Source organism: Mchenga conophoros, linkage group LG19 (genome assembly GCF_057382185.1).
Source record: "Mchenga conophoros isolate Kocher_MC1m ecotype Shallow Benthic linkage group LG19, M_conophoros_male_GT1.1, whole genome shotgun sequence".
NCBI lineage: Eukaryota > Metazoa > Chordata > Actinopteri > Cichliformes > Cichlidae > Mchenga > Mchenga conophoros.
This window is the reverse complement of record NC_140544.1, coordinates 9016709-9036340: the sequence shown is the minus strand read 5'-3', so window position 1 is coordinate 9036340 and position 19632 is coordinate 9016709. Positions and strand designations below refer to the sequence as shown.

Below are 19632 nucleotides of genomic sequence, written 5' to 3'. Positions count from 1 at the left end.
CCATGCAGCCTTCAGTCTCAGCAGGTGTAAGTACAAACTAAACCTTATTTAAACTACACTTTAACTGACCCCTGCTCTCTCCTTTGACTGCCTCTCTTTCATTCTCTTTTTGATGGAGAGCTCTTTTGTCTGTATTCATTTACACTCTTACTGATGTGGATGAATCCCTGAGCAGCGACAGATCAGGTTTTAACACGATTCCTGTCAGCTGCACTTTATTTTGCAAATCACACAACGTGCACACACCTGAGCTGAGGTGCGATTTTGAGTTGTAAGGGCCGCTGTCGTTTGGATGCTAGGTTAAAGTTATTCCGGTTACCCGCCCTCGGGTTCAACGTTATTCCGGTTACCCGCCCTCGGGTTCAACGTTACTCCGGTTACCCACCCTGGTACCGTTGAGTTATTATGGCTCAGTGAGCAGTTATTGCAGCTGTCAGCTGTTTTCTGACGCGCAGGAGGACGTGAGAGCGTAGCTGTTGAAACAGTGCTCGGATTCATAAAGGCTGAAGGTGAACCACAGTTCTTTCTTTCACACTTGGAATTCTTTGCATGATTATCTGGGTTGGAGCATGTGGGAAGCCGTGACTGAGAAAGGCCTTTTTATTGTGAGGCGAATGATTACTGGATGCCAAGTGAGTGCAAGCAGCCTTTCTTCTTTGGGTAAGCTGCTTATGGAGCGCAGGGTTCAGGAGGAAGCGGGTGAAGCTGCTCTGCTTTCGCTCTTATTATTCTTGTTAATAACACCCACTTTTACAAACTGCAGTTTTGTGTTTTCTGCTTGTTTGTTTTGAATCGTGTTTGTGGGGAGACTCCACCCCCTCGCCCTTGTGCTGAAGGATTTCTGCAGGTGGAGGACAATGGCGAGAAGGTCTGCTGCTCTGTTTCTGCTGCTCTGCTGCTCTGTCAGTCGGGGCCAGTCGGAGGCTTCTGTCCCCCCGCCGGCGGTCATCTCCCAGGCCCTCCCCATCCTCTGGGATGAACTGCGAGGGCTGAAGGAGCTGGTGCTGAGCCTGAAGGCGGAGGAAGTGGGCCGGCGTCAGATCCTGAGGAGGGTGGAGAGCTGGCTGAGGGATGGAGAGGTGCAGGCCGAGCAGCAGAGACGGAGCCTGGAGGGACTGAAGGAGGAAGCGCTCCGACAGGCGGAGGAGCTGAGGGGGAGGGTGGAGGAGCTGGAGGAGCAAAGCAAAGGTGAGGCCTCCTCCGTCACATTAAGTGTCATAGCTGCTCCTCAGACTGAGAGGTGGTGCAGTGAGTTTAGCTGGTGTAGCACAGGTGAGTCCTGCTGTCCTCAGGTAGGCGAAAAACATCAAACTGTTTTGAGCCTAAACAGCAGGAACCTGTTCGTGTATTAATCACTAGAGGCTGTCGCATAACAAGAGGCAGAAGAGGCAAAGCTGGAGCTGTAGGTTGAGAGCTTCGTGTTAGAGCGGGGGGGTCGAAGTTAATAAAGCTTACAAAGGATTCTTGAGAACATTTAACACGTTACTTGATAAAAACTGTCCAGTAATTGAAATCAACAGGAAAACAACTATGCAGGAAGACCACGGAGGACTACAAAATACCAGCAAAAAAAGAATCCCCTATATCGAGCATTGATAAAAAAGAGAACCATGGAAACTGAAAGGAAGTATAAATCTTACAAAAATAAATGAACTAATATAATGAGATCCTGTAAAACAGAGTATTTCATTAAAAGGTTGGAACACAATAAAGATAACACAAGAGATATCTGGAACGTATTAAACAGTGTAATCAAAGATGGATCAGGGAATAACGATGGGTACTTTATAGAGGGACAAGAAGTATTAATAACATGGAAGAGATAGTAAATGGCTTTAATGAATTCTTCGTAAACATAGGGCCAAAACTGGCAGAAGAAATAAAGGTTGATGGGACACTGGTGAAAATACTGAAAGCAATAGAAGCTCAATGTTTTTAAGCGCAGTGGAAGAGAAAGAGATTCATGACATAGAGAACAAAACCAGTACAGACTGGACTGATATTGATATGGTAACAGTAAAGATTGATGGTGTTGTAAAATCATTAAAATATATGTTCAACTTGTCGTTTCAAACAGCGGTTTTGCTAAAGTTATTCCCATTTACAAAACTGGTGAAAGGCATCACTTTACAAACTATAGACCAGTGTCAATACTCTCCCAGTTCTCTAAGATACTGGAAAACTCTTCATAAAAAGATTTGACAGTTTTGTGGAAAAACATGAATTAATGACAGATGGTGAGTATGGGTTCAGATCAACAGGTCAACAGCTTTGGCACTGATAGATTTAATGGAAGAGATGACAGAACGTGTGGATAATAAGAGGTACGCACTCGTTTTCTTAGATCTAAAGAAGGCGTTTGATGCTGTTAATCATGAAATTCTAATAACAAACTGGAAAAGTACGGGTTTAGGGGAGTGGTTTTGGAATGGTTAAAAAGCTATGTAGGGAATAGGCAACAATATGTACAAATAAATGAATATAAATCTAATTTGATGGATATAGCTTGTGGAGTACCTCAAGGTTCAGTACTGGGTCCAAAAATGTTTATTATGTACTTAAATGATATCTGCAGAGTATCGGAGATGTTAAAGTTTGTAATATTTGCAGATGACACAAATATACTGTGTTCAGGTGGGGAATTGCCACAGGTTTTGGAGATGATCACACAGGAATTAACGATATTAAAGAAGTGGTTTGATATAAATAAATTATCATTGAATCTCGATAAAACCAGATTTATGTTGTTTGGAAACCAAAAGAAAAACATCAGTGTAGAAATATGTGTTGACAATGTATGTTTAGAAAGAGTCAATGAAATAAAATATCTTGGGGTGATCATTGACCACGAGCTGGAAGCCACACAGCACTGATGTTCGGGGGAAACTGGCACGGGGCCGTCGTGGGGAAAGCAAAGCACATGTTGGATCAGAACATATGTTATACTGTGCTTTACTACTGCCATATATGAGCTACTGTGTCGAGGTCTGGGTAAACATACAAAAGTAACACACAAACAATAACTATAATACAGAAAAGGGCCATTAGATTAATAATAATGTGGGTACAGGGACCATACAAATGCACTCTTTGTCAAAATGCAAGCTTTTAAATTCCAAGAATTGGTGAAGCTTAAAACAGCGCAAATAATGTATAAAGTAAGAAATAAATTGCTTCCAAAAGAAATCTGTAAATGGTTCATAGAAAGAGACGGTGGGTATAACTTAAGAGGGAAATGGAATTTAAAAATACAAAGTGCTAGAACGACTTTAAAAACGATGTCTATCTCAATTGCAGGAGTTAAATTATGGAACAGTCTAACTGAAGAAATAAAAGAAAGTAAAAACATAAAACAGTTTAAAATATAAAAACCTAATTTTAAATAAGTACAAGAATGAAGAAAACGGGGTTAACCCAGGACGGTGCTGTTGCTGGTAATGGTGTTGTTGTTCTTTTTGTTTGTTTGTTTTTCCATAACTTGTGAATCTGCAAATTTACACATTCTGTCTTTTTCATATGAAAGAAACTGTACTGTGGTGGGGCTTGCTTATTTCTTGTTTTGATTTCTGCATGCTTGGTTTGTTTTGCTTTACTTTTGTTTCATATGTTGTTTGTTTAATTTAAGACTAAAAGAAAATTAAATGAATGAGAGGTCAAACCTGAGGGGGTGGGGACAAATAAGTAAAAAACAAAAGCGCCATAAAACAAGAAGAATGGTGCCTAATGACAGAGTTAATAATACAGACTTTGTAATGTGTCACGTGAAGATTCAGCAGCCAGATGAAGTGTTTACTGGCAATTGACAGTGATAGCGGACATTATCATCACTATTCCAACAATCCTTTCCGCACAGACAAGCATAAACAAACTCGACTATCACTAAATCAAATTTAACACACGTTTGTAATGACGCCAATTCAGTTTACAATAGGGTTCATTCACTCGGTCAGCAGGGGGCAGTATCCTCGTACACTGGGGAGTACACTGCCATTAAACCAACAGAAGAAGAAGAAAACCCCTGCACATGCGCGGTACGGATCGGGAGTTCTGATCTGTCGCTATCTTTTTATTTGTTTTTGTCTACATTATATTAAATGTTTCATTATCGGAAACATTTTAAGAGATACTTGTTATTCTTAACATCTTAACAGATACTCTGACCCGTAACTATCGTAAAATGCTTCGACTGGAAGTAGACACCTTTCGCGCATGCGGGGTACCGATCAGGTTTCCGGTACGGATCGGGTAGCGACAAGCAGAACCGAGTTGTATGTGTGGAGGGACTAGGGATGGGTACCGGTATCCGGTGCCATGACGGCACCGGTTCTGACATAAACGGTAGTAACCAGACCGAAAAGCAGCGCACATTTCGGTGCTTTATTTTCCTGAGCTGTGACACAATCATTTTACGTTTCCGAGGACAGTAGGCGGGTCCAGGTACGTACGTTCTTTTAGAGCAGAGCTACAGATTAAAAATGCCCAAGGCGAAGCGGTCAAAAGTCTGGCTGTACTTCACAGCAAAAGATGCAAACTCAGCAGCAACAAGTGCTTTAAGGTGATACTGTGCAAAGGAGGTAACACCTTGAATCCGATGAAACACCTGGCGACGCATAGCGTTTTTTTTTTAAAGCCGAAAAATGCGCTGTATTTGATAGCTTGCTGCGAGACCTCACACCGAGCACATCTACTGCGGTTGGGTTGCCTGTTAACGGACCCGGAGTTAGCAACGTCCCCCAAAAACCAGAAGAGGAGAGTCCTGGCCCCTAGCCCTGTCAGTGTAGCAGAAATGATGAGGATGACGATGGCAGCAGCAGCAGCCGTTCTTCTCTGCGGGAGTAGCTTAATGTTGTTCGTGTGTAATTTATGTTGAGTAGGCTAACCACGTTGTTGGGGCGACCATGGCTCAGGGGGTTGGGAAGCGTATCTGTAACTGGAAGGTCGCCGGTTCGATCCCCGGGCTCTCTGTCCTGGTCGTTGTGTCCTTGGGCAAGACACTTTACCCTACCGCCTACTGGTGTTGGCCAGAGGGACCGATGGTGCGATATGGCAGCCTCGCTTCTGTCAGTCTGCCCCAGGGCAGCTGTGGCTACAACCGTAGCTGCCTCCACCAGTGTGTGAATGCGAGAGTGAATGAATAGTGGCATTGTAAAGCGCTTTGGGTGCCTTGAAAAGCGCTATGTAAATCCAATCCATTATTATTAAATTAATGCATGTAAGGTGAACTAGCAAACATCATCATAGCTACATGCAGCTGTCTTCTTGTTTGATGGCAGATGCTCCCTTCACCCTGGACAAAAAGGCTAAAATGACCAAAGAAAAAGTGGAAAACAGTTAAACATGAGAGGATTTTGGACAAAGTTTGTGTGTTTTTTCCATTGTTTAAGCACTGCTTCCAGCCAAGAGTGATGCCATATATGCCCCACAGCTGCAGAAAAGGCTAACATTGTTATCTTTTTACAAAAAACAGCTGAACATGAGAGGTTTTTGGACCAATTTTGTGTCCTCCATTCTTTGAGCACCGTTTGAGCACCGGCACAGTTTCAAAAGTACCAGTTTGGCACCGGTATCGGATAAAACCTAAACGATACCCATCCCTAGGAGGGACAGTAACTGTGTGTGTGTATATGTAAGCATTTAACCCTTTAAGACCTACCATAGAACCAAGTCCGCCAGAGCTTATATTATATTTTTACATGCTGTGGAGCCATTTTTGGGAGCATTTCAAGTTGCTATACATCAATACAACCATTATAGCCCAGATTTTAATAATATGTATTCATTAAGTGCATAGTAATTACATAAATTGCAAAAAAGTGCAATAAACTACAAAAAAATTGAAAATCGTTTTTGATTTTTTAACATATATGGATCCAGGACCGAACCTGGCCTGGGTTCGGTCCTGGATCAGATTCTTCGGCCTCTAAGTCCGAGGTGGTTCTGATGTCCTGTGTCGTCCCTCAGCTCGAGCCGCCGACGTGTCGACACTTCAGTCCAGGCTGAACAGCAGCGAGCGCTCGACGGACGACCTGAAGAAGAAGAATTCGGGTGAGTCTCGGACCCTCGTCGTCACCTGAGCAGCGGCTCGCAGGTTTGTGGACCTTACACTGGGTTACTGCTGTGTCTGCAGCTCTGGCGGCGGAGCTGCCGTTCCTGCAGATGAGACTGAGGGCGAGCGAGAGCACCGTGGAGCAGCTGAGGAGGAAGAACGCAGGTCATCATCAAGCACTCACTGTTTGGTGACTTAGTTCTAATTTCATAGATTAACCAACTTTTCTTTGAAGCAGGAAGTCCCACTGACGGTATTTAAAGATGGACATAAAGGGTGTACATCTTTTATATACAGTCTGTGGCTGTGAGCCAGACTTATGATGAAAAACAGGAAGTTGTTTCTACTGACTGGTGACGCTGTGTGGCCACTGGGGGGCGCTGCTCACACTGACATTCAGTTGTACTTCCTCAGAAAAATTTCTGACTAAAAGTCTCCACCATTTTATTTTGTCAAGCAGTTGTGTGTAAACTTCCTGTGTGTGTTTGCTCGTTTTCAGTGTTGGCGGCCAGACTGTGTAACACCGAGAGTCTGATGGAGGAGCTGAGGCAGCAGATCTCAGGTCAGATTCGCTTCCTGTCCTGCTGACTCGAGGGTCGGCTTAAAAAATCACCTTTAAAAAGCTCCCGATAAAGCTCTGATAAAGACAAACTAGAATGTTCCAACTACAGGCCAATAAGTGTATTAAATGTAGATTACAAATTGTTTACGTCAATCATAGCACGGAGACTTGAAGGGATCATCCCAAGGATAATAAACCTAGATCAAACTGGATTTGTTAGGTCGCGCCAAACCCATGATAGTGTTAAGAGAACTCTGCAAATTATTAGACATATTAATTTAAATAAAATACCAGCTATATTATTGAGTCTAGTTGCTGAAAAAGCTTTCGACTCCTTGAGATGGGAATTTTTATTCCAAGCAATGCTTAGATTTGGGTTTAATGGGTCCATCATCACTATATTGAGGGCCTTGTATAATAGCCCAACTGCAAAAATAAAGATTAATGGTGAACTTTCAGATGCTTTTAAGCTTGAAAGGTCCACAAGACAGGGATGCCCACTGAGTCCACTCTTATTTGCTATTTTTATAGAGCCATTGGCTCAAAGGATTAGGCAGAATGGTAACGTAAAAGGGATTAATATCGCTGGAAGTGAGCAGAAATTGGCCTTGTTTGCAGATGATATTTTGGTTTACTTATCAAAACCTACCGAATCACTTATGGAGCTCATGTCAGTGTTAAAGGAGTATGGGCTATACTTGGGATATAAATTGAATATACAAAAAACACAAGTTCTTAGTAGCTTTTATAGCCCCCCCCCCAAATCTGCTCAACAAATACAAACTAAGCTGGGACAAAAGAACTATCAAATATCTGGGCATAAATTTATCAATGGATATAACCAGTTTGGAAGAAATCAACTACTCCCTACTTAAAAAAGATATCATGCTAGATATTAGCAGATGGTCATTAATCCCTTATCTAAGCATCTCTTCTAGAGTGGACATCATAAAAATGAATATGCTCCCAAAGATATTGTACTTATTCCAGTCTGTTTCTATAGAAAACCCTGATAGATACTTTGTAGAGTGGGATAGGACCCTCTCAAGATTTATATGATTTATATAAGGGGAGCTACCAGTCCTTCTGTGGACGAGCTACTTTCTATTTTAAATTCCCTGAATTTAAAATACTCTCTAGACCCAGCTGGGGAGCTACCCAGAGCTCTAACCCACTTAACAAACAAGCAAACAAACAAAACAGTATGTAAAATCAAAACAGATAAAATCAGAACAGTAGATAGTTAATGTAAGTTTTGAAATTTAAGCTTAACTAATTAACAAACAAACAAAACAGTATATAAAATCAAAACAGATAAAATCAGGGTAAAAAGCCAAGAGTTAAGTTCAAAACACTTCAGCTTCCCAAAGATAAAGGAGGATTAGGCTTCCCTTGCCTACAGGACTACTACAGGGCAACACAAATAAGAAATCTGGTGGGCTGGTGTAAACCTGGATACTGTTCAAGATGGAAGGAAGTGGAATTGTCCTTGGGAGGTAATTTTCCTGTCGGGGCACTGATAGGAGATCCTTCAGAGTTACGACTCCTGGGAGACCCGGGCAACCCTTGGATAGTAAGTTCAATAAAAATATGGGAAAGAGTACTTAAAAAGTACCAATTAAACCAGAGGGCCGGATTCCTTAAATGGTTTGCATATGACCCAGAATTTTTGCCTAGCAAGATCGACTCGACATTCAAAACATGGGCAAATAAAGGTCTCACCACATACAGTACCTTGTTGAAAAATGGAAAAGTGATGAGTTTCCAAGACCTTAAGAAAAAATTCGGGTTGCAAAATCCAGATCTTTATTTAGATATTTGCAACTGAGGGACTTCCTGAATAAAAAGCTAAAAAATTCTCAGTTATCGACTGGGAATGAAGAGATTATAAATATATTCGAGAATGCAACCTATCAAAAAATTATTTCCAAATTATATTGTTCACTGATCAATCTATGGGGTCATGATACAAGATATGTTAAAGGAAGATGGGAAACGGAGAGCAATCTATTCCTAACAGGAGAGGAATGGGATGGGTTTGTAGGCAGCAGTGGTCAGTAACAAGCTCCCCCTCGTGGAGGGAATTCAGCTGGAAGAATGTATTTCGTTATTTTATTACCCCAGCCCAAAAATCTCAGAATACAACATGCTGGAGGCATTGTGGACATGCAACATCAAATCATTTCCACATTTTTTGGGAATGTCCCCGTGTGGTTCCATTTTGGAAGGAAATACATAAGGACAAGGTCATGGAAACAATCTTCCAAAAGAAAATACAATTTCATTTTGCATTGTTGTACCTAGGCAACCTAGAGAGTCTTAATCTATGCAAACCGGATAAGTATTTGTTCAGTGTGCTGTCGGTAGCTTGCAAAAAGGCCATAACTCGCCTTTGGATTAAAGAGGATATTCCTACCATAGATGGATGTATTGATGTGATATATAATATTTTTGTTATAGAAAGAATAACTTTTAGGCTAAAGTGCCAGGCGGACTCATTTGAAGAATATTGGTTGAAATGGTTGAAATATGTACAAAATGGGAGGTCCGATTTTGTATAATGTCATTGTATTTCTTGGTTTGTTTGTTTGTTCTTGTGTTTTGTTTGGTCTTGTTTTGGTCCGTTTGTCTCTTCTGTTGTTGTTCGCTTTGGTTTTGCTTTCCCCCTCACGGTGATTAAATTGAATTTGTTGTACATGTTGTATAAATAAGAAAACTAATCAAACATAAATTTAAAAAAATTAATAAAAAGCTCCCGTCTGAGATTTTTAAAGGTGATTTTTATAATTGATGCTGAATGTTTAAACCATCACCACCGGGGGCGCTATTGTTTTCCGACTAAAATTTCATTTTGTCCCCGCCCACCTGAGCGTTTAATGTTGCATGTCGACACTTTGCAGAGTTTCCGGCCTCCAACGCCTCGTCTCTGACGCCTGACATGTTGGAGCTGGAGGCTCGACTGGGCGCCCGTCTGGAGGAGCTGAGCGCTGACGCTGAAGGTGAGTCAGCTGATCAGCTGTTCATGTGCAGAGTGACGCTGCCGGGTGGGCGTGTTGTTTGCAGCTCTGCGGGGTGGACTGAAGTCGCTGCAGCAGCTCAGCTCCTCACCAGGTGCAGCATCCGTTCGTCCTGCAGGGAATGATTTCACATCAGAGTTCAGAGAGATTTCATTTCATTCAACTTTATTGATCCCGAAGGAAACCGGGTTAAGGTGTCGGCGTTCCAGCGCCACCTTACCCTTCAGACCGTACATTATGCAAACATCACATAAAGAAGACCGATCAGAGAGGAAGAATGATGGAAATACACAATATGAGGAAAGACGAGGAGAAAAACGAACTCAGACTGAGCTCCTGAAGGGAGAACAGGAAAAACTCCTCAATTGTTGTTCTAGTTTCAGCCTCGGGGCTTCCAGCTGGTGGAGGAAGCTCGTGATTGTTTGGGTTTAGGGCGAACAACTGCATGTCCATCACTGGTCCCAATTCAGTGTTATTCACACAGCGCAGAATCACAACAACGGTCGCCTCACTTTTGTTTCCCACTGTGCAAGAATTTGCAGGCTAGTTTAGGACACATTATTTCACAGTGAACCTCTCTATCAAACTTTGCTGCCACACCGCCCCCCCCGGCCTGTGCTTCGAGGTTTCTGGTAGTTAGAATGACTCGGGGGTGTTGATTCATTTAAACTAACATAATCATCCTGCTGCAACCAGGTTTCTGTAAGGCAGAGTAAATCGATTTGTTGATCAATTATTAAGTCATGTACTAACAGAGACTTGGAGGAGAGAGACCTAATATTTAATCATCCACATTTCACTGTTTTACTCTTTGGTTCAGATGTGGATACTGTATTGTTCTTTCTTTGTGTTTATGTTTAAGTTGTTTGTTGCTGGTTTTTAGTTTGTTTTTCGTCTGTTTGGGAGCTGACACAGTCTCTATGGTATGGAAGCCCGTTTCCGCCACTGAATAAAAAACAAAAACAAAAACAGCTAGTATCCATAACTCAAAATTTCGAGTTACTTTTCTCAAAATTTCGAGTTAGCTCTCCCAATCAAAAATATACGTGAATGAGGTCGCTTTCTTGTTACCCGGAAGCATATGGCGCAGAGGAACGCGCTCTCAAAAACGGATCCCAACAAATTGGCGCTTTCGCGAGTACGTTTGCTGATAGTAACACCATGTGATTCAGCTAATAACACAGGGATTTCATCATTTGTGAAGCCAGGCTGAAAACACTCAGCAATCTGTGCATTCACGACTGGATGTAATACCGGTAGCTTAGCTGTAGCATTTGTAGCTGAGGGCTTCAGCTTCCAGGTAACAAGGAAATGACATCATTCACGTAGATTACTGATTGGCAGCGCTAACTCGAAATTTCGATTTATTAACTCAAAATTTTGAGAAAAGCAACTCGAAATTTTGAGTTATGGATCTTTTTTTTTTTTAAGTGGCGGAAACGGGCTTCCATACTATGGAGATGGGTTTTGGGGGTTAGCAGGAGGAGAGAAGCTGCAGAGAGGCGTGTAAGACTGCAACTCTGCTTCCTGGTCCCAACTCTGGATAGTCATATTTTGGGGGGTTTGGTGTTGTCCTTGGGTCATTTTTGTCCTCTAAAGAAATCTTTTGCTATCAAAAATGTGTTTTTTATTCATCAAATGGTCTGAAAATAACAGACGTTATTCATTACTATGCTATGCATGATTGGAATAAGTTTTAAGTAATTTGATTTATTTATGGGATTTTTATTGGATTTTATAACGTTGTTGGTCCTCGTAGGACAAAAATGACCCCAAAGTACAAAGTGTTGCAAAGAGCCGTATTTTCACAACATACTGCTTTCATACATCTTTGATCTTGGATCACTGATGTGTGGGGTCAAGCACTGGTCATAACAACCACAACAACAACAACAACAGGCAGCACAATGAGGAGGCAGGTGCTCTATATTCAATGAAATTTTATTTATACAGCACCGAATCACAACAACAGCCGCATCAAAGTGCTTCATATTGTAAGGTTGAACCTACAATAATACATACACAGAAAGTATGCTCACAAGCCTCCATTGCACTGGAGATTTGCATACTTTGATGAGCATACTTTTTTTTACCATGTTGTGCAAAGCAATGACCAGTAGGACAAAGCACATATTGTCCTCTAGTATAATGAGGAGGGAGAATCAATGTTCAGGAAGATCCAGGGTTAGAAGATATAGAAAATATTGTCAATATTTAGAGCACATGCTACCCTTTCTCTGAAAAAGCACATCAGCCACCTGCAGAAGTGGAAGAAGGCTATGAAGTGAAGAAAAGTGATGAAGAATCTGAACTATGTTCAAGTAGGTTCTCAGGCATCCAGGACATGGTAGTCTGAGGAGCTTGGAGAGAAAGTGACTGGGCTTCTTGAAGTTTCTTGAATTTTCAGAATGTGAAACTGAAATAGAAGATGTGTCAGAGGACTACACATCATCCATTTCAATTATGATGAAGACAAAGAATCAAGCAGGAAAGAGGAGTCAGCTGAGACAGAGGAATATTTGCAGTAACGTGAGGAAACACTGATCTGGTCTTCTAACCTTCCCAGTGACAGACGATGCATGACTCTCTCATGTGCCTCAGAGAAAGATGATCTACCACAGTCCAAGCACATGTGCCAGGTCCCATACTCCTTCAGTGGCTTTTCTACTCGAGTACTGAAAGCATTATACACAGTGTATTCTGCTTGTATTCTGCTTTTTAACGTTCACATGCCAATAGATGCATCAGAGACCAAGTTGGGGTTCAGTAACTTGCCCAAGGACACCTTGGTAAGAACTCCAGACTAGAGCACACAGAGATTGAACCAACAACCATCCAATTAGCAGATGACCTGCTCTACAGCCAACTCAATGATGAACAAGGAGGGACAACAAGAGAGGAAGAAAAATGGACCGAATGCAGCTGTAGGCATATGTGGGTGTGTTGATTCTTACTGCCGCGCATCCAGTAGAGTCGCTACGGCCAGTTTATGACATCCTGAGTCTGGTAGAGAAGTTTTAAAGGTGACACAAGATTAATCATAGAAGCACAAAAAGGACATCATTTCTTGATAAAGACACAATAGATGATCGTCGTTCATGACACAAACGTGCTCCCATGAGGTGTATGGAACAAGTGGGTGTTTCTCCTGCTGTGATGTAAGATCCTGGTACTGATGTGACTGTATGAGCACCAAGTCCCCTTCAGAGGACTCTGTCCAACAGAACATCCAAGTAAACCAGGGAGCTATGAGATAAAAACATGAGCAGCATGTGATGCAGGTCCAGCTGTACATGGAACATGCTCGTGTGCGATGGCAAACCGTCTGTCCTGCAGTCAGGACACGCGAGTTGTCCCTAACATTGCAGGTTTCCAAAAGAAAACAATCACCAGTAACAGCTTGTTTACTGTATATGACCCTTGGCCTGCAACTGCAGAAAGAAAGCTGTCCATGATGGGACCAGTGCAGAGGAATGAACCTGAGCTTCCTCCTGCACTTGGGTCAAATATGGACACGCCTTTGTCCTCATGAAAGTTTGCCTTCACTCAGACTCATGCCCTGGTGTTCCTACCATGCCAAAATATAGAAAACTGTCAGGCAATGAGTTGGAATAAAGTTGAATAAAACCTTGAAACACAGAGATGGATGATATTTTATACTTGTTGCTTTTATAAACAGTCAAAGCAAACGGGGTCATTTTTGAGCCCAGAGGACAACAGATGTGATTATTTGCTGCCAGTAAAAAACTTGAAGTAGTTTAAAAACAGCTTTCTAAATTAACTTTGACATAAACCCGTCTGTGATCATCTGTTAAAGCAACCGACTCTGGTTGTGAAACAATAATCACAATAACTGATGATTTAATTTATTTTTTACCCAAAAACAAAGAAAAAATTCATTTTTATGAGGTTTTTTATCAGATTTAAATTTGAAATGGAATAAAAAAAAATGTGTCAAAATGTTTGAATTAAGTTTTAATAAAAAGTAGGGGAAAATCCACTTCATATTAATTAAGTATCAATCAAAGCAGATGGGGACATTTTTGACCCCTGGGGACCACAGGTGTGTGGAAATCGGGAGGACATTATGAGGGTTAATAAATGTGTCCAAAGTGGGATGGAGCAGCTCTCATAATCCTATCAATTCTAGCTCTCCCGTTGCAGAGTTGTGAGCTTCTCCATGATTTTATCCAGACTGTGTTCAGTTAACAGTGTGAGTGCTCGTGGGATTTTGAGCAGCTGTAACAGGTTTTCATTATTCGTTGATACGCCAGGGCCGAGCAGCTCCAATCAGCAGGAAGCCCGTTATCACAGCCCAGAACAGGTCGATGTCTTCAATGTCCTCCTCTGAGAGTGTTGGCAGACACACGATGCGCCGGTGTCGTGCCAATCCGGCAGCGCACGTTCCTGCAGGAGGATCAGGCTCCCAGCACCCAGGTTTCTCATCGAGAGGGTGTTAGTAGTGTTTAGAGACCAGTTGATCAAATCCATAATTCCTTGTTATTCTTAGAGAACACGCGGAGAGCGTCTCCGAGATGAGACGAAGATAAGGGAGAGGAGACCGGAGAAGATGCGACCGCCTCCGCCGAGAGCCAGGAGAGAAGATTAGAAAAACAAAATTAAGTTAATTCTCACCGTTGTGTGCATGAAACTGAGACGGAAGTACGCCGTGAGATTTATAGTCTGATGCAGCAAGACGCACAGAGAAACGAGCGCCAGCGTGTTTATGTTACTGCGAGGAAGCAAACACGTTCACGGAGAGCATCTCTGCGAGTGCTCGTGTCCGTAGATTACTGTTGAAGCCGTTCGTCATCAAACATGTTTCACCGACCCTCCATCGCTTTTGTTCTCACATTTCAGTGGAGTCGGCGGAGGTTTCGGCGCTCGGCAGCAGGCTGAGTGAGGCTGAACGCCGCTTGGATGAGCTGCACACACAAACCTCAGGTGAGTCGGTCCACAGGTGTGAGTTACCTGCAGCAGCTGCAGCTGACCTCAGAGCTCACCTTTCCAGATGTTCACCAACCTGTTTGTTTCATCGGTGTTGGCTGGATCCAGATGTTGTGTCCAATGATCAGATCTGTCTGCTGTAACACGATAAACTGCGTCCGTGTCGACTGGAGAGCGTGTCCCTCAGACAGCTGCTGAAGACGTGTGAAGGACGCGCTCCAGTCCTGTGTTCATAAACGAGCTCTGATCCAGTAAAGGTGAAGAGTTTCTGCATAACTGGGATCGTCTCCTCCCCTCTCAGCTGTCACAGCCTCGTGGGAAGAAAACCTGTTGGCTGTGAAGAGTCAGGTGCAGCAGCTGGAGCTGACCGGCACAGGCAAGTCAGGTGATCTGAGGGTGCAACATGTGACAGCATGCAGCTGCTCTCAGTTTACCTGTGATGTGTTTCCTGTGCTGTTTCCAGCTCAGACCGACTCAGTGAAGCAGCTGCAGCTTAAACTAAACTCCACAGAGCATCAGATCCACGAGCTGCAGACTGAAACATCAGGTAAGTGAATGAAATCTCCGGTGAAAGGAAGCGTATGTGTGTGAGGGCCCTTTGTTTGTCTACTGTTCACGTTTCAGATCAAAGCTCCAAACTGACGAAGCTGCAGACAAACGTGAGCGCGAGCGCGAGCCTGCAGGGCAACCTGAACACAGGTACAGCTGTCAGAGAGCACGCAGTGAGAATCGCTCTGAGCACGCTCACAGCTGCTGTTTCTGTTTAGAGATGTTCACCAGGCTGAGAGACAAACAGCTGGAACAGCTGCTGTCTGAGCACACAGGTAACACACTCTGACTTTGACTTCATCCTGAACCGAGCTGGTTCTCAGAGGAACTCTTCATGGCTCCGTCACACTACAGTAAAAAAGGCGGAACTCTTTTGTGTCTGGGAACATTTGGTGCTGCCCACGTCGCATTCACTAAGTGGCTGTAAACTGGTCAGCCTGAGGTCGAGTGCTCCGCCTCGGTGCGAGCACTTTGCCTCACAAGGTGACTGCACAGGGCGGAGCCAGCAACCGTGATTTGACTGACACAGTCATCATCACACTGGTGAAGGTTATTTCCAGTTCATCTCAGTCTGCTGAATATTGCAACTCTTAGCGCTTCTTGATGCACCAAGATGGCAGCTGACTGCGAGCGGTCGCATATTTGAAGCATTTCAAAGGAAACGAGATCCCAAGTTCATCTCACATGGCCGCAGTACGGCAAACACAGTTTCCTGCCTGGTCTGGTGATATCGTCTTATTCATATTCATCCAACATCTGACTTTGTGTACGAAAACTGTAGTTTATCCTCACATTTAGATTTAGCTGTTCGAACTTCACTGTAGGATTTGTGTTTGCATAGATAAAGCGTGTGTGCGCGCCTGCGTGCGTGCGTCAGCATGATCTGGTGAAAGCTGCGTGGCCTGACCATGTTTCACTCTGTTACCTGCTGGGGTGCAGAAGGACGAAGCGTCCTCCTGGAACAGTAAAGTCTGCCCAGAAACAGCCCGGCTGGGCGCTGTAACTGAAAAGATACAGAGAGTTTGTGCGATGCTATTAAAGGGACGCTGCAACGCTCAGAAGAGTGTACTTCAGACACACACTCGGACACACACACTGGTTCAACACAAACTCAGCAACGTAGCTGTGCGGAGCTCAGACCTACACTGGCACCACCAAACAGCCACAACATAGAAGAGCCACCTCCACAGGACAAGACATGGAAGTCCATCTGCATCTAAAGGTCAAAGGTCACTCTTTCGAGGATGCCAATGTTCACATGTTGGACAGAGAAGACAGACGGTTTGAAAGAGGAGTGAAAGAAGCATCTGTGTTCACTGTGAACAACAGTCTTTGAACGCAGGGCGGTGCTTACGACACCATCTGTCTGCCATCTATAATCCAGTCTGAGATCCTTCCCAGACGCCTTAACGCCCACTCACATCCTCACCTCAGGAAATCACATGATAGGGTGGGGCCAGGTCTCATCCTGGCTGATTGGGACCCACACCTGTTTTCACACCTTGGTTTGTGTGATTAGGTAGAGGATCAATAGTTGGTCCACGACCCTCTCAGGGACTCTCCACCATTTGACCCTAGGACTGAAGAAGCTTTTTGGAAGTCCAGACGCTTCTGTTTCAGAGCTGCTTCGATCACACTGATCAACAACGATTTTGAACAAGTTGCTATTTGGATCAGTTTAGTTTAATGGGATACTTTAGTCATGTGTGCCCACCTTTGATTGTAAACCTTCATACAGCCAGAGCAGAGAGAAACATTCAGTCATGTAAGGATCTAACAAGGTTCCCTGAAGAACCATCAACCGTGTTTACTTTACTTTGCAGAGATTATGAACCAACTGAGAGATGGTGAAAAACGGCTGGAACAGCTGAAGGCTGAGCACACAGGTAACACACGAAGCTTTCAGACTGGCATGTTGTACAAATGCTCATGCGATACATGAACGTTACATCCACACAAACAGAGTGAAGTGTTGCAACTTTATGTAGCAAACACTGAACTTTGAAGCTGAAACTGAAGAAAATTTTAATGCTTCCCTGGAAGCTTCAACAGTTTCAGTAATGAATAAATAAGATTTATTTTGAAAATCCTCTGATTTACCGTCGGTGTAAACAGTGAGTTTGGACGCTGACAGAATGATGAGATAAAACAAACGGCTCCTCCTCCCAGTGCTTTGATTGGTCGACACTGACAAAAATGATTGTGTGGTGTTGACGATTCAGACTGAGATGAAAACTGAGCATGTTGATCACTCTGTGGACACGTACGTGCTGGTGATTGTTGCAGCATCTGTCTCCGTTTCAGTTTAACAACATTCAGGCCAGACACACTCAGGATCATCTCCCAGGACAGAGATCGGAGTGTCGTCTGCGTCTAAACAGAGACTAACCTGTCATTCACACTCGATGTGTCGCTGTCAGACCTGTGATGTGTTTCCTGTGCTGTTTCCAGCTCAGACCGACTCAGTGAAGCAGCTGCAGCTTAAACTAAACTCCACAGAGCATCAGATCCACGAGCTGCAGACTGAAACATCAGGTAAGTGAATGAAATCTCCGGTGAAAGGAAGCGTATGTGTGTGAGGGCCCTTTGTTTGTCTACTGTTCACGTTTCAGATCAAAGCTCCAAACTGACGAAGCTGCAGACAAACGTGAGTGCGAGCGCGAGCCTGCAGGGCAACCTGAACACAGGTACAGCTGTCAGAGAGCACGCAGTGAGAATCGCTCTGAGCACGCTCACAGCTGCTGTTTCTGTTTAGAGATGTTCACCAGGCTGAGACGTGGAGACAAACAGCTGGAGCAGCTGCTGTCTGAGCACACAGGTAACACACGAAGGTTAACGTCACACCTTTGTACCAACTGTAGACATTTTAAAGCAAAGCGGAAACTGAGAACCTGTTTAGAAATTCTGTGTGAACGATGACAAAGTGGTTTGTTGTGCAGCCGTGGATGTCAGATTGAGATCCTCTGAGACACAGCTGGAACAGCTGGACACTCGTGCTGCAGGTACCGTCATCAGCTCCTACCTGAGGTTTCAAGAGTCGCTCATTAAAGCTCTCAGTCAGACATGAAGTGACACTGAGGTGACGCGTAGCACCCTACACACCACTGTTTATTGTTGCTGTTGCTCAGCTTGCAGAGCAGATGTTTACAGCTGAAGACGCAGATGAAGGTCGGGGTCTCATTTGTTCTGCAGGTCATTAAAATAAAAACTGTTTTCAGGCCGTGACATCGAGCTGTTGGCCACGAAGCTCAGACTGAACGTCACCAAGCGGCAGGTGGACGAGCTGACGACACAAAACACAGGTGACCTCTGTTACATTGCCGGACTGTCGGGAGGTCTGATGGCGTTTATCCGAGTTCACAGTGTCACGCTCTGTTTTCAGTGCGAGCCGCTGAGCTGGAGTCTGTTTCGGACCGACTGACGGCGGCACAGAGACGCGCTGATGGTAACGAACGACCTCGAAGCTTTCTGCGTCCGATTAACTTGAATCACATCTGAATGTTTTCTCTCAGAGCTGCAGGTCAGGCTGAACCAGCTGAGCGCCTCGTCCGAGGAAGCAGGTCAGCCACGCCTGCGGCACTTTAAATGTCCTCACCAGCCAGCTGTGGGTTAAACATCACATCTGTCTCTTCTAGGTGAGCTCAGGGTGGCGTTTTCAGCCGGTCTGACCGATTCAGGGTCAGTGGGACCGTTTGATGAAGAAACAACTCTGATCTTCTCCAAAATCATCACCAACATTGGCGAAGCCTACAACCAGACAGCAGGTAGAGCGTTCCGCCCACATGACGCTGAAATATTCAGCTCCACGTAACATATGTTTGACTGCAGAATTATATTAATATTGTCAAAGGTGGAGGGGGTGGAGCTCCTCCCTGAGGTGCTTGTCTGATTAACACCTGTGCTGGTCCTCAGGTGTTTTCACGGCTCCTGTCAGCGGACTGTACGTCTTCAGCTTCACGGCTGCAGATTACCTGAAAGGCTACATGGGCCTGTACCTGTACAAGAACGACAAGCCGATCGTCTTCAGCCTCGACCTGAACGACCACGGCGGCTACGCCTCCACAAGCAACGCCGTGTGTCTGCAGCTAGAGGAGGGCGACCGGGTGCACCTCGGCCTGCCGGCCAGCTACCGCCTCTATGACGACTCGCGAAACTTCAGCGTGTTCTCCGGCTTCCTGCTGTTCCACCTGTGATGGCGACGTCCTGGGATGCACCCAGATTATCCAACCTTTGTACGGCAGAGCGAACAGGAAGTGGGATGAAAGAGGCCACGCCCTTAATAACGCAAACTTTACTCTTTACTCTTTAATATAACGTAAAGCGGAGGAAATGATCCTGTAAACAGGTTTAACGAGTCTCACTGCTGCTGTTTCTGCTCCAGTGATCATTTCATGGAAAAGTCTCAGGAGGAGCGTGATTTTAGCCCCGCCCCTGTGAATGTAGCAGTCAGTGAAATAGCGTTCTCGGCTATCGATCAATAAAGTTTTAACAGACCTGCTGATTCTTGTTTG

General features: G+C 44.1%; 1 protein-coding gene across 5 annotated transcripts; it reads left to right on the top strand.

The window, feature by feature from the left end:
- Positions 1–120: 120 nt before the first annotated feature.
- On the top strand, positions 121–19615 carry LOC146551690 (uncharacterized). 5 transcript variants are annotated; one of them, XM_085256438.1, is made up of 20 exons: positions 121–1188; positions 5962–6045; positions 6128–6211; positions 6546–6608; positions 9509–9607; positions 14486–14569; positions 14874–14948; positions 15036–15119; positions 15197–15271; positions 15340–15396; positions 16945–17007; positions 17573–17656; positions 17734–17808; positions 17877–17939; positions 18061–18123; positions 18340–18423; positions 18504–18566; positions 18634–18681; positions 18757–18885; positions 19034–19615. In XM_085256438.1, exons 1-20 carry the CDS (start codon positions 858–860, stop codon positions 19312–19314), a joined length of 1989 nt encoding a protein of 662 aa, XP_085112564.1. In that variant the 5' UTR covers positions 121–857; the 3' UTR covers positions 19315–19615. The 5 variants fall into 5 exon arrangements, with proteins under 5 accessions (XP_085112564.1, XP_085112565.1, XP_085112567.1 ...); XM_085256439.1 differs by lacking the exon at positions 15340–15396 and having other exon boundaries at positions 122–1188; XM_085256440.1 differs by lacking the exons at positions 15197–15271; positions 15340–15396 and having other exon boundaries at positions 123–1188.
- Positions 19616–19632: the final 17 nt, after the last annotated feature.